Source organism: Porites lutea, chromosome 5 (genome assembly GCF_958299795.1).
Source record: "Porites lutea chromosome 5, jaPorLute2.1, whole genome shotgun sequence".
Classification (NCBI taxonomy): Eukaryota; Metazoa; Cnidaria; class Anthozoa; order Scleractinia; family Poritidae; genus Porites; species Porites lutea.
This window is the reverse complement of record NC_133205.1, coordinates 33059622-33075570: the sequence shown is the minus strand read 5'-3', so window position 1 is coordinate 33075570 and position 15949 is coordinate 33059622. Positions and strand designations below refer to the sequence as shown.

General features: G+C 38.8%; 1 protein-coding gene across 3 annotated transcripts in view; it reads left to right on the top strand.

Moving 5' to 3' along the window:
- The window catches only part of LOC140936280 (uncharacterized), a 217528-nt gene extending 206610 nt beyond the window's left edge, over positions 1 to 10918 (top strand). For all 3 annotated transcript variants that reach the window (XM_073385725.1, XM_073385723.1, XM_073385724.1), the window contains exons 14-15: positions 7159 to 7281; positions 9504 to 10918. In XM_073385725.1, coding sequence (XP_073241826.1) covers positions 7159 to 7281; positions 9504 to 9964 — 584 coding nt within the window. In that variant the 3' untranslated portion in view covers positions 9965 to 10918. The remainder of the gene's footprint in view (positions 1 to 7158; positions 7282 to 9503) is intronic.
- Positions 10919 to 15949: the final 5031 nt, after the last annotated feature.

The following is a 15949-nucleotide window of genomic DNA, read 5'->3' as shown; positions in this document are numbered from 1 at the left end:
CCGTCATAGCTTGATGGGTTTTAAAGTTATTCAACGTTAAAGTAAGGAGGCCTTGTCTGAAAAGTGGCTGGGTTTGGATAAAGGTATATTTGAATGGATATTGTATTGTTAAATTCATATGCAAGTCTCAATAGGTCAATTGCCCCTCGCGCATGTCATTTTTTTTAGGGAATCAAAAAAAAAAACACCCTCGTTAACCAGGGGCCAGATTCAAGTCAGTACGATTATGATGAGCGATCTAATGTTGAGTATCACTTGATGGCTGACTTGCCAAGATAAACGTTAACTTAACAGTATTCGCTTCCTCGACTTCTGGAATATCGACAGCTCTACTGCTCCCCCACGTTTACAACCCTCTTTATTCTCAAGCAATGCGGCATTTTTAAATTTAGAGGTCGAAGAGGAGGTCGGAAAAGAAGAATCCAACACCATGCAAATTTATCTTTTCCTTTTCGTTCACGCCCATCGTCTTGTCGAGGTGTGAATCTGCATAGTTTAACCTATGCTGAAAGGAGAAAAGACTCAGCTGTTGTTCAAGAATCTTCATTTTCACCCCAGGTGTTATGTTCAGTAAATGTTCGCTCAGTTAAATCGAAGTCGGCTGACCTTGTAGATTATATCTATACATCGGGGGCTGATCTGTTTGCTTTCACCGAGACATGGCTCACTGCTAATGACACTGCGGCAAAACTAGAGTTTATTCCGTCTCAAACACACAAATTTCTACACCATAATCGGTCTGGGCGCAAAGGTGGTGGTACGGGTTTGCTGTTCAGGGAAAACATTGATGTGTCGAAAATTGATGCGGGTGAGAAAACCCCCTTTCGAGTTCTCGGAATGGAGCTTAAATACAAACTTGTTTCGCGCTAGGTTGTCAATTATCCATCGTTCACCCTACTCAAATCTGCATCCGGTGTCTCTCTGAATACGTTTTTTGATGACTTTGCTTCATACATGGAGAGTATCATTCTAACACCAGAACCGCTTATCATTACGAACGACATTTTATATCCATGTTAATAATACGAATGATTCTAATGCTTGTGAATTGTTGGATTTGCTGGCGTCGCTTGGCCTAAAACAACATTTCATTGGTCCTACCAACGAGGGTGGCCACACCCTAGACTTGGTGATCACCAGGGAATATGATCAGGTTATTAAGTCTGCCCCGATTATTGACCGGTTTATTTCGGACCATGCCGCAGTACTGTGTCAACCTGATTCGGTGGAACCCTGTACAGCTGTTAAGGAAATTAGTTACAGGCAGCTAAAATCTTTTGGCATGGATGCACTCAGAGCTGATTTAACGACGTCTGAATTGTGTACCAGTGTGTTTACAAATTTGGGTATGATGGTCTCCACGTCCTTACTTGATAGAGACGCCCCTCGGAGAACTAAGACTGTTGCTAATACGAAGCGCATGCCTCGGCTTAACGATAATATTAAAGATGCTATTAAAGCTAGGCGGAGAGCTGAGAGGAAATGGCGCTATTCTAAATCTGCATAGGATCTAAGTGTTTTCAAAAAGAAGAAGAACCATGCAATATACTTGATGAACTAAGCTCGCTGTGATTATTACACCAATCATATCCAGCAAAACAGTTAAACAGAGAAAGCTGTTTAATGTTACAAAGTCCCTGTTGTGTGACACCAACACTGCATCGTTTCCTCGTGTTGACACTGTTCAGCTTGCAAATTTCGTCGCACAGAAGATTGAGAATATAAACGCGCCTTTGGCTAATTTATCTACATCGTCCGTTCCATCTCAGTCTGGTACTGACATTACATGTCTGAAAGAATAGTTTACCAGCTCAGGACCTTAAGAACACGCGCACATGTTGATTAGTAAACCAGCGGATGAATCTTGTCAAGTCGACCCCATCGCCTCTCCGATTGTTCTCAAGTTGCTGGATGTTCTATTGCCAGTTATTACTAAGCTGACCAACCTCTCTTTTGACAACAGTCGATTACTGCCGTCTCTCAAGAAGCCTGGTTTGGACTTTGGTTTCAAAAATTTCCGTCCAGTCAGTAACCTCTCTTATATTTCTAAATTGTCAGAGAGGGCTGGGGCTGAGCATTTTATGGAGCATCTGACTGCCAACAATTCACATTACCTACTTCAATCGGCGTATAAACAGCAACACAGCACGGAGACGGCCTTACATACAGTTAAGACTGATATTTTGATGTCTATGAACGAGCAACATGTCACCTTGTTCGTATTATTAGATTTAAGTGCAGCTTTTGACGCGATACATCATGATTAGCTGATTGGTAGTCTTGACTCTGATTTGGAAATAGCTGACAATGCGCTTGCCTGGTTTAAATCGTATCTATCTGACCGCTTCCAGCGTGTCTCTGTAAATGGTAGTCTCTACGATCAGTTTGCTTTAAAACAAGTTGTTCCTCAAGGTTCACGTTTGGGCCCCTTACTTTTCACTATCTTCACGCGTAAACTGTTTTAGATCGTTGAACGCTACCTCCCACAAGTCCACTGCCACGCGGACGATACACATTTGTATGTATCATTTAGCGCTAGTCGATCTGCGGATGCTGATTATTTTGCCATCAAGCCCATGACTGACTGTATCAGTGATACTAGGAGTTGGATGATTTCAGATAATCTTATGTTAAACAAGGATAAAACAGAATTTTTTATTTTAGGTGTAGTGTATTACCGCGGTATTGGCCATTAGAACAATCGCAGTAGATTGTAAGACAGGAGTTAGTTGGCGGCCGTTAAAAGCGTGTCTTGGTTCTATCCGTGTGTATGTTTATATCTGGTTAAATCCGTGCTTACTTCGTCCATCCGGGCGAGATACCAAAACTGGCGAGGAGGATGGAATGGAGGACAGTTTATTTTTTGTAAATGGCCGTGGCAATTCAAGCAGATCTTGGCGGAATATCCAGTTTTGATATTGACGGTGACCCGACTACTGTTGGACCAAGGTGGAAGAAATGAAAGCGTTTGTTCGAATTATTTGCTTGTGGCAAACACAGCACAAAATAAAGCTCTTCTTCTTCATTATGGGGGACCGCAAATGCAAGATGTGTATTTTACTTTCCTTTCCGCTGGTCAGCCAGGTGAGCCAAAAATGTTTACACAGTTGCAATCGAACAGCCGGACCAGTACTTTACTCTTCAGGTAAATGTTCCGTACGAAAGGCATATTTTCGAACGATGACTCAATTACCTAAAGAGTCAGTTGATCAGTTTATTACGAGTTTAAGACAAAAAGCAGATTGCTGTGAATTCGGCGAAACGGCGGATGAGAAAATTCGTGGTCAAGTGAAAAGTGTTTGTCCTGTTGATTACGAAGAAACCTATTGGAAAGAGGAAGGGGTCTGACTTTAAAGATCTTTAAACGATTACAAGAGCGGGTAGGCAATATAGAAAACTCCAACCAGGCAAAACCAGGGCCGAATGCTATCCAAGGTAAAAAAGAAAGAAGATATTTTAGGGGCGACAGCATTGGTCATACGCAAGATGATAAGAAGTGTCCTTCCAGGAACAAGGAATGCATAAAGTGCCGCAAGGTAGACCATTTTGCTAAATGTTGTGAGACGAAGTAGACTAAAAGCCCCCAGAAGAAGCGCCCTAGCAAACCAAAGGGACGTAAAGGAACTGTTAACCATATGAACTTTGAGGATTATTCAGATGTCGAAAATGAATTTGTATTTACCATTGTTGATGAGAAAGAGCCTATTGTTTTAGTGAGTATTGGAGGTGTACACAATGTGTCATGACTCTGGTGTAAGCTGTAATATAATTGACCGTCAATTGTGGGAATCACTAAAACAAAATAAAGTGAAATGACATGCGTTTCTTCAAGTCACAAGAAACAGTTGTATCTTAAGGCAGCAAGCAACCATTGTTTCACGGCTAAAGTAGCAGTTGAAGATGTTGCGGTTGAAACCAGGCATTGCTAGGAAGAGAGACAGCCACACAGCTTAAACTGTTAACTCTCATTACAAACGTTTGTGTTCACCATTTGCAAGAAGAGAACTTATTTCAGAAATACAAGTCATGTTTTGGGGGCCTGGGAAAGTTGAACGATTTCCAGCTGAACATTTCTATTGATCCACGTGTCAAACCAGTACCCTTTGGTTCAAGGGATAAGTTGGAAAAGAACCTTGATGTTCTAGTAGACCTTGATGTAATTGAGAAGGCATAGGGACCAACCCCTTGGATTTCACCTGTAGTTGTTGTTCCTAAACCCAATGGTGACCTTCGTCTGTGTGTTGATATGAGGCAAGCAAACAGTGCAATAGTCAGAGAGCGACACCCCATCACCCCAGTGGATGAAATTCTGCATGATCTTAATGGGAGTACAGTCTTTACTAAGTTAGACATAAAGTGAGCTTTTCACCAAGTCGAGTTGAGTGAAGAATCAAGACCGATCACCACGTTTGTCACTCATATGGGACTCTTCCGGTATACGAGACTGATGTTGGGGATCAGCTGTGCCCTGAAATGTATCAGCGAGTGATGCAACAAGCGTTAAAAGGCTGTGAAGGTGTAAGAAACATACACGATGACATCATAGTGCATGAAAAGACAGCCGAACATGACACACGACTTGAAAAAGCCTTTTGAATGATCCAGGAAAAGGGTTTAACACTAAACAAGGAAAAGTGAAAGTTCCACATGGCTGAGATTGAGTTTATGGGACATCTGCTTTCCGCACGAGGTGTTGGGCCTACCCAAGAAAAGGTTGAGGTAGTCACAGAAGTACGTAAACCAGAATCGGTAGAAGAAGTGCGCAGCTTCTTGGGTCTGGTAACCTTCTGTGCCAGGTTCATCCCCGATCTGGCTACAGTGTCTGAGCTTTAAAGGAGACTCACAAGAAAAGATGTACCGTATCAGTGGGGCAAGGATTAATACAGAAACCCTGGACTATTTCGACAAGGATGCAGAAACTCGCCTAGTAACGGATGCCAGCCCTGTAGGCCTTGAAGCAGTCTTGACACAAGTACAGAATGGTTAAGAGCGAGTGATTTGTTATGCTAGCCGAAGTCTAACAGACGTCGAAAGACGTTATTCACAGACTAAAAGAGAAGCTATGGGTATTGTATGGGCATGTGAGCGATGGTGTGGTCGAAAGATAAAATCGATCCCTACTTAAGAGAATCAAGATTGTACAAATTGAGAAGAAAGATTGGAGGAAAGAGACCGAATCCTTTCTTGTCATACACAGAACAACCCCACACAGCACAACTGGTGTAATCCCCGCAGAACTCATTTTCCGAAGGAAGTTGAGGACCCGGATTCCGGGAATCGAGAAATTTCAAGTGGGCAACTAGGAAGTACGAGACAGAGATAAGGAAGCCAAAGAAAGAGGAAATGCTGATGAGAAACGTGGTGCTCGTGAAAGTGATGTGAAGGAAGGCGACAAGGTATTAACGAAGCAGGAACAGACCAACAAATTGACACCAACCTTTAGACCAGAACCTTTTCGTGTACTGGAAAAGACCAGAAACAGTATTGTTGTTGAATCCCCTCAAGGTGTTTCCAATATAAAAGAAATTCCACTTATGTGAAGAAATTTGTTGAGAGAGATGGTCTGCCTGAGAAAGACCCTCCACCTCATGCTGATGACAAGTAGTTAAAGGAGATTGTGAAACCTGTCGTGGCACCTTCTGAAGGTATCTCAGAACCTGGCCCAAGTTTGGTATAACGTCCCGTAATGGCCAAAGCTCCACTAATCCGGTTTAAAGACTTTGTTATGTATTAAATTACTGACAGAAACACTCGTTTTTTCAACTTGGAGAGATTAAAGACTTTTATTGTTCAGCTTGTATGAAAAGAACATTGAAAATGTTGGACACTTTTCCAATTTCTATATCTCATGTTTGGAATTGAAAAAAAAAATTGACGAAAGTTTTTAAAGTGATTTTACTAGTTCGCAAAAATAAGTTTAAATAAGTACTTGTTTCAAAAATGGGAAGGATTGTACTGTATTACCGCGATATTGGCCATTAGGGCATGCGCAGTAGATTGTAAGACAGGAGTTAGTTAGCGGCCATTAAAAGCGTGTCTTGGTTCAACCCGTGTGTATATCTGGTTAAATCCGTACTTGCTTGGTCCATCCGGGCGGGTACCACAGTAGGTACTAGGCAGCAGCTGGCAAAGGTTGTCCTGTAACAGTAGCTATAGCTCATGGTTTGATGAGCAGCTCACTATTTCAACTCATATTAGCAAGTTATGTGGTGCTGCCTCTTACAATTGGCATAATATCAAACGCATTAGCATGTATTTGTTTCGAGAATCAACGGAAATGCTTGTCCATGCATTTATTACATCTCGTGTTGATTATAGCAACAGTCTTTTGGGCGACCTAATTACCAACTTAACAAATTGCAGCGAGTCTTGAAACGCCTCAGCCAGGCTAGTTTGCAATGCGCCTAGGTTTTGCCACACCTCACCCCTTCTGGGTGGTCTGCATTGGCTACCCGTTAAAGCCCGTATACAATTTAAGATACTGCTTATTACGTTCAAAGCAATTCACGGCCTTGCCCCTAAATATCTATGTGATTTACTAACATTTAAATCGTCTTTATATAAACTTAGATCTTCAGGTAGTGTTTTACTTTCTATGCCAGCTGTTCGATCGAAGACTACGTTAGGTGATAGAGCTTTTATGGTAGCAGCGCCAACGCTCTGGAACTCTCTTCCAAAAGAACTTTGTGCAGTTACTAATGTGAACAGTTTTAAGGGGCATATTAAGACTTATCTTTTTAGAACTGTATATTGGTGATCAATTTTATATTCAGTTACTTACTTGCATGCATATATATTCTTTTTATTGTTATTTTTTTAAATGCATTATCTTTTGTTTGTTTCTTGTAAAGTAATGCAGTTGTTCTGCGCAGCTGATCATTCTCATGTTAAGTTGTGCACAATAAGTTCACAAATTATTATTATTGTTATCATCATCATCACCACCATCATCATCATCATCATCATCATTATTATTATTATTATTATTATTATTATTATTATTATTATTATTATTATTATTATTATTATTATTATTATTATTATTATTATTATGAAAGCGAACTAGGCCTACCACCTGGGGCAGCCCGGTGTACACGCGTACATGATATACGGCTCTTAGAATCCTGTCAATAATCAGATAAATTTATTTCTCACCAGATTACATGTCAAACGAGGTCGTTTTTATTCCCGTTGTTGCTGTTTCTATAATATTTATGTTAGCCTTACTGGGGTACTGGTATTTCTGTCACAAAAGAGAGCCTAATGGATCATACTATGTAGGTAAGGGTAACTTTATTTTTCTATTATACGGTGCTACTGCTACTACGAAAACGGTCAACGACTAATTTGTGCAAACTGTGTTCACATCAGAATCAAAATTTGTTTATCCCAAACATATTCAAAAGACGCATTTTCTATAAAGTTTGTTTGTTTGTTTGTTTTAACTTACTACTATTATTATTTTTTTGGCGTTGCCTTTTTTTTGCAGCACGCCATTGGCAAACAACTTTAACGCCTATATTCCGAACCAACACTTGGACGGATATGTAAGGTGTTGGCTGGCTTATTTGCGTTTTCTATACTGCAGTGTAACCATTTCTTTCAAAAAATTATTCTCTCGCACGTTTGCGTTTGCTGACGACTGTTTCTGAATCTCTTGGTGGTCTTAACGATTTAACCCTCGGACGTACAAGGGGGCGGCGCGGTGAACGGCGGGGGGGGGGGGTATGCCACCCCCTATAAGGTTTTTCGGAGTTTTTTTTCTAGAGGATAAAACATCATCAGCTGATGTTTTCATTAGCTGTTCGTTCATCCCTTACGCACATTTTGAGACAAGTTTAGTGATGATCAGTTGCTATGGTTACGAGATATGGCTTCATAGGTAGCAGGTGGCCAAGGCATTTTTTGGTGAAAATACATGTTTTTTCAACTTCTTTCAACAATAAAAGTAAATATTGTGGCTAAAATCATGCAAAGTGCTTATTTATGTGTTATGTGTCATGTAAATCACAAAAAATAACCATTTCTCATGGTTTTAACCTTATTTCTAATTCCTGGCAAAATCCAAGATGGCGGCTATTGTTGGTTATGTCACAGGCCTCCAGCAGCGCCACCACCCATAAAATATACCTCATCTTGTTAAGCAGATCAAAGGCTTTCCACTGAATATAAAATCGTTTCGAAATACTGCAACGTAGGGTTCCATCTACCCCCCCCCCCTCCCCTTACCCCCTTGTACCACGGTGGGGGTATGACTTTGCGTGTACGTCCGAGGGTTGATAAAAAAACTAATCCGTTTCGCCTTAGTTTTGTTGGCTGGAGGGCTGAATGAAGCTGCCTAGCGCCCGCTCATTTCGTTGTTTATTTATTTATCTATTCATTCATTTATTTTTATTTTTTAAATATTATTTTTTAAATCGGAGTAAAATAATTCATGTGACAACACATTACCAGTTATAAGAGCTGAAATACTTAGTTGTGTTACTCTGAAGGTGATTCAATATGATAATCAGTCTGTTCCATGCTGAAAATACTGTCGTAGGATCTAAAGCGTAGCTGTCAGGGTTGTGAGTTCGTGTCTCCCGATCACCACCAGAATCAAAATTTTTTTAATTATATTTTTTTGTTATTTATTTATATATTTGTTTATTTTTTCTGAGCTAATTCTGGTGATTCTGATTTCTCATTCTTCCAAACTGTCGGTCTTGTAAAGCGTCTTCTTTGCTGTCAAAGGGAATGCTTTGGATGATGACTTATGATTGATTGATTGATGTCTGACATTGGTTTACATATTGACGATATTGAAAATGGTTTTATCGCAAAACAGTTATTTCCTTTAATAGATGACAACCTACCCTGCCAAAGCAGCCGTTTCTCCTCGCTCCTCGCCGCTAGGGACGTTCCGCTAGGAGAGAAGTCTGCGTTTCAGAGACATAAATTCCATAATGATTACGTAAATCACTGTTTACACAATTAGTATGGTAGACATGGGGTTCCAAATGCAAATTTGTTCGATTTTATGTTTCGCCTGGTCGATTTTGGTAGAGTTTTGTGTTCATCTGTGATCGAGCTCCGGCAAAACTCAAATGCTTTTTCTAGAGAAGAATATATTCCAGAAATATGGACTGTTTTGTTAAAGATTCATTGCGTTTGGATTTGACTTTTTTGTGGCCTTTTGTCTTCTGTATGTCATTCGTAAACAATAGCTAAAACAATATAAGTACAACGTCGACCAATCAGAGCTCCTGACCAGATTCTGGACAGACCTTACGTCATCAGTATGGAATTTCTGTCACTGAGACGCAGAGGTCTCTCCTAGCGAAACGTCCCAAGCGGCGAGGAGAGGGGAGAAACGGCTGTTTTCGCAGTCAAATAACAATCCATAGTTCGTTCTTTTATGGTAACATTAATTTTCTTCTTATTTCTTTTGTCTTGAACAATAAGTTGGTATAGAAGGAAAATGTTTTCGTGAGTCATTGCTATTTGGGCTTATTTCTTTCCAGGCGTTAATGAAATGGAATTTGACGCGTTCATAATATACAGCACACCAGACGAGGAGTGGGTCAAGACGACTCTACTTCCAATTCTTGAGGAAAAGAATGCCTTGAAATGCTGCGTTCACTACAGAGATTTCACTGTTGGAAAATCGTTTAGGGAAAACATGGCAGAAAGTGTTTACAAGAGTAGAAAAACAATTGCAGTTGTATCACACAGTTTCTTTAAAAGTAAATATTGCAATCATGAAATGGAAATTGCCCTCGGTCGTTTAGTCGAGAAAGGAGATGACAGTGTGATTGTCATTAAACTCGATGATGTCGATAGAAGAAAACTCCCTAAAGCACTTAAACAGAGGAGCTACATCGATTATTTCAGGTTGAATGACAAGGAAACGTGGGCGAAACAGCTGATTCAATCTATTAAAGCCTCCGTTAAAAATAAGGCAAACTGGGCCAGTTTTGTCTAATCGCAGCTGGCAGGTACAGTTCCGGAGGTTTCGTTGAGACGTCCTCATGCGTGATAACACCAAGCCTTCATTTTAAACAGCTTTCCACCCGCTTAAGACACTTTTTTGGTTACTGAGCACGCGGAGTCGATTCCTAATATAATTATAAAGCTGGTAGTTAATCCGCCATTGTCAGCAGAGCTATTTTCCTTTAGTTTTTAAAAACTACCGAATTGAGAATTAATTTGATTAGTTTAAGATAGGACTTTCCAATTAGAACTGGCAAACTGTCCAATTTAAGAAAAATAGGACATTTGGCCTGAGCCAATCAAGTGCCAGAAAATACAATAGGCATTGCAAACTAGCCAATCAGCGCAAATTCCCTGTGACAACGCGCCAAAAAATGTCTTGTTGGCTGACGGCGATTCGACGGCGAGGCTCTAGGCCTCTTGTTTCTGTGAATGTCGATTAATGACAACAAATGTTTCTGTTTTGTTTTGGTTTCCTTTCTGAGCTATCTTATAGAAAATGTATGACCAAACTGATGAAAGTTTGTATTGAAAACAACCCCGAATTCACGCGGCAATGGTTCTGGAAAATGTGCCACCACACTGAATCTTTAGACAAGAATAAGAAAACACTGGTACTTCTGTTTAGATGTGGCATTCAAAAAAAACATGGGTTCAGCTATGGACAAAGTCCACGGAAATCGTCTGAGGTTATGAATGATATTGCCTATTTTCAATAGTTTTCGTGTTTACATTGAATATTGCATTAATATTAATATACTTTTTGTAAGTCTATTGGAATTTGTAAAACTGGTGTAACTGAAAGAAAAAGGTGTGGTTGTGTGGTGGGCCTGTAGGTGTGTGTATTCTTGCTAAGTAGGCACTTGTGTTCACTGTTAATCTGTATAGTTGCCTGTAAAGTTGTATGTATATTGCAAAATAAAATAAAATAATCCTGATTTAAACAGCCAAAATTATGCTAGTTCAGCTAGTTATTGCAATTACGAGACTGCGGAAGATCTGAATGGGGTAATAGGTGGTAATAACTTAATATCCTTTTCGCTATTTCATTTAAATGCCCGCAGCCTAGTAAAAACCAAAATGCCCTTGCCCACGTACTAGCCAGTATAAATCATAAGTTTTCAGTTCTTGCCATAACTGAGACATGGGTGAAAGAAAGTAATGTTAATGACTTACGTTTTGAAGGTTACAATTTTGTTAGCAACCATCGCGCTAATAGAATTGGCGGGGGGCTCTTTATCGACCAAAATTTCTCATATAAAATCCTGCCAGAGTTTAATGTTTCCGACGCAAATATTATTGAGTCTCTTTTCGTTGAATTTTTTATTCCACGACATCAAAGTATGGTAATTGGAGTTATTTATCGCCCTCCTTCTGAAAACACTCTGGAATTCATAGACAAAGTAAATGAAATTATCTCACGTGTTACCAAGGGCAATAAGTATTGTTATATAACTGGTCATTTTAATTTGGATCTACTGAAGCATGAATCCCATTCAGTCACTGCTCAATTCCTTGAATCGCTTTTTGCTTTTGGTTTTCTGCCAATGATTACAAAACCCACAAGAGTTACAGCACATTCCGCGACGCTTATAGACAACATTTTTACGAACAATACTACAGTATCCTCAAAAAGTGGTTTGATCATACGATCATACCAGCGAGATAAGAGTCAATGAATTTAGACACAAACTAGAAAATACTAACTGGGATTTCTCTGATGAGGACAACAATGCCAATGATCCTAACACCGCATACGATATTTTCATCGATAAGTACACTGGCTTATTTGATACGTGTTTCCCTTTTAAAACTATCAGAGGTAAAGCTCTAAACTCCTTCAGGAAACGTTGGCTTACAAAGAGCTTACTTAGGTCAATCAATAAGAAAAATAAGCTATACAAGCAATACCTTCGTCATCGATCGAATGAAAAACTTCTCAAATACAAAACGTATAAAAACAAACTAACTAATCTTTATGAGTATGAGTTGCCAAGAGGCTCTATTTTGAAAATTAAATTGAAATAAACAAGACTAACATCAAGCAGACGTGCAGGATTTTGAATAATGCAATAGGCCAAAACAAAAAGAAGAAATTGACATACCCGTTAGTAGATGAAAATGTTGAAAGCATTACCAGTACAGAAAAAGTCGCCAACAAATTCTGTAAATATTTTACAAACATCGGTCCAAATTTGCCCGATAAAATAGCCCCTGCCTCCAAGTCTTTCCAGGATTTTATAAACAGTGTGCCCTCAGACTCGCCGTCAAGCTTCATTCATGTAACCGCTGAGGAACTCAAAACAATAACAAAAGGTTTTAAGGACGGTAAGGCCCCCGGAGCTGACAACATTCCTATTTCTATTATCAAAAAACACTCGACCTTATTTCAGATCCGCTGCTATCGATTATTAACCTATCTTTGTCATCAGGAGTTTTTTCCAGATAGACTGAAAATTTCTAAAATTATTCCTATCTTTAAATCTGATAACGCTAGCTTAGCACAAAACTACTGACCAATTTCTATACTTCCTGCCTTTTCTAAAATTTTCGATCGAGCTGTTTATAATCGCATATTTCAATTCTTAGTCGATAATGAAATATTATTTAAACATCAATTCGGTTTCCGTCCTGGCCACTCTACTTCCCACGCTTTGATTAATTTTGTGAACAAAGTTGCTAACGCCGTTGACTGCCAAAAATATTTAGCCGGAATATTTCTTGACTTATCAAAAGCCTTTGATACCCTAGATCACGCAATACTACTATCAAAATTGGAAGCATGTGGCATCACTGGGACAGCCCATCAATGGATAACTGACTATTTCCGTAATAGAATACAATATGTCCAAATTGACGATTCTAAATCCGATGCTTTTAAGACAAATTTGTGGCGTACCACAAGGGTCTATACTAAGCCCCTTTTTTTATTATTCATATCAATGATCTCCCAGCCTGCTCTAGTTCTAAAGAACTCGAATTTATATTTTCAGACCAAGGCAAAAACCGCTACCTATCACAACTCAGATTATTATAGAAAATAATGTACTTGAACAAGTAGATAATGCAAGTTCCTCGGAGTTTATATTGATCAGCACCTTACGTGCAAAACTCATGTTAATTTTATTAGGGCTAAGATTTCTAAATCTGTCGGGTTACTTTATAAAGCTAAATACTATTTGCCCTCAAAATCTCTTCTTACACTATACTATGCCCATGTTTATCAATATCTTACTTAAGGAATTTAATTTGGGCCTCTACTTATGTCACCAACCTGCAGCGAATTTACCTACTACAGAAAAGAGCAGTCTGGGCGATCTCTAAGGCTGACTACAAGGCCTCAAGTAAACCTCTTTTTGCAAATTGGAAAATTCTTGATGTTTTTAGTATCTACTTGCTCCAAGTAAGTTCTTTCATGTACCTATATCATAATGACGCTTTACCTATTGCTTTTAATCAAGTCTTTCAAACTGGAAATCAGATTCATCAATATTCAACAAGATACTCTGACTTTTACCGACCTTATACCTGTAGAACAAATAAAATTAACAAAAAATTTTCGATCCTGTTTCAAGGTCCTAGAATATGGAATTCATTACCGAGCAACATCAAAAACGCCCCGATATTCAAGCGTGTGATAAAACCATTTTAAGGGTCAGACAAAATACAACCTAAATACCTTAACACCTTATATCTATATTTTTCTCCAAGCACACTAATATACTTAAAATACACGTCTTTTTTTTCTTTTTTTGAAATGCCGCCAGGTATTTAAATTGCCCGTGGGGGGAAATCTCTATTCCTCTCCTCGGAGATTTCCTCGCCACAATCATTCCTTCCAAGTTTTATGCTATTTTAAATTTAATATTAATCAACTATTTATTATCTTTTCTATTCTACTTGTAATTTATTCTGTGTGGCAAAATAATAAAAATAAAAATAAGCTATTAGCGGAGCCTCCCCTGCTATAGAAAAAAGAAAACCTATCGACGCGAGAAAATTTGGAGATGACGTCAGCGTACGACCACCCGTCCGCGCATACAATTGACAAGTCAGAATCTCCTGATCAAATGTTTAGTAGTTTTATGGGGGTAAGAGAAGAAAAGGATTTGACACCTAAGTGAACCCGGTAGTGAAGGATACCTTTCTCAACGAAATGGCTGCCGCGCGTTGACCATGCGGTAGTTTCCAAGACCAAACTATTGCATTTCAAGGTTGAAAATACATCGTTAAAAGACACAGCTGGAAAGAGAAAGTTCAAGAGAATGCTCAGTTTTCTTTTTGTAGACAAACGAAAGCTTTTCGTTACGGAATTGTAGTTTTCTTTACGGCGGAGCGCTTGGCTTGTTTTGAAATGCAACCAAGACAGCGAATAATATTTCAGGCACGTTTTTAAAAGGGATTTTTTTTTGTATTTATAATGGTTCCATAACCGTTTAGCACATTTTGACATCGGCGTGAAAGAAAAACTACAAAATGCGCCCGATTTGAAACGGATTTTGTGTTTAATTTTGCAAAGTGCGCAGCCGATTTTACTTGTGTGAATGGAGCCACGATCCAATTAGTATTTTTCTTTGAAGGATTAACTTACGAGTTTTTGAATATTAAAAATTTTCAAGAAATAATTTATCTGTCTGTTGTTCATTCATGACATTAGCGTGAGACTACAGCATCCAAGTTGAATTTAATGCTTCTCTCATTACACAATGATCGACATTGCGTAAGGAAAACCTAGATGAAGAAGAAAATATCATTCTGGGAGGAGATTTCAACTGCCCTTTAAATCCTTTCCTTGATAAGAAAGGGGTATTCTAACACCGAGGAAATCTGTTGTGAAGACTATCGAAAGTTTGCAAGATGAGCTCGACCTTGTTGATATTTGGAGAATTAAAAATCCTACAAAAAAAAGTTTTACGTGGGGTCAGAACTCTCCAATGGTCTTTTGTCGTTTCGACTACTGGCTAATTTCTAACAGTTTATATGATTCAGTAACAGGGACAGATATATTCCCAGCTATAAAAACTGACCATTCGGCAATCCTTTTAGAGTTCTGTAACAATGTCAATGATATTAAGGGTCCCGGCTATTGGAAAATGAACTGCTCCCTTTTAGAAGATGATGATTATATTAACGATATTACAGCCAAAATTCCAGTGTGGTTAGCTGAGGGTTATAAAGAGCTGTCGGATAATCGAAATATCTGGGATTGGATAAAATATAACATTAGAATTAATGCAATTCAGCATTCGAAACGTAAGGCAAAAGAAAGAAATGATAAAGAAAAATCTCTCCAAAATGTTTACGCCAAAGCAAAGCAAAATGTTGACTTAGATCCTAACAACGCAAATGTTAATGCTCTTAATTCGGCCAAGGAAAAACTTGAACTATTTTATGAAGAAAAAGTCCACGGAATTGTGATTCGTGCGCGGGCTCGCTGGCATGAACATGGTGAAAGAAGTAGCAAATATTTCCTTAATTTGGAGAAAAGGAATCATGTTAAAAAGCATATGCGGAGATTGAAAATTAGTGGTTCGACCAAAACTGATCCCTTCAATATACTTTCTGAACAAAAACGTTTCTATCAAGATCTATATACAAGCAAGAATATAAGAACTGATAGTACGCAGACAGCTGAATCTTTCTCGAGCAATTTAGACATTCCTAGACTTACTGTGAACAAAAACTATCGTGTGAGGGTAAAATAACTCCAGAAGAATGTGCCGCGGTACTAGAAAATTTTCAAAACAACAAATCTCCAGGGAATGACGGCATTCCAGTAGAATTTTATAAAAAATTCTGGTCACTTATTAGCGAACCTTTCACGAAATGTGTCAATGAATGTTTTGAAACAGGTGAGATGTCACGCTCTCAAAAATAGGCGGTTATAACCCTTATTGAAAAGAAAGGGAAGGATCGATTATTATTAGAAAACTGGCGACCAATTTCTCTTGTTAACGTCGATGCAAAAATTATGTCA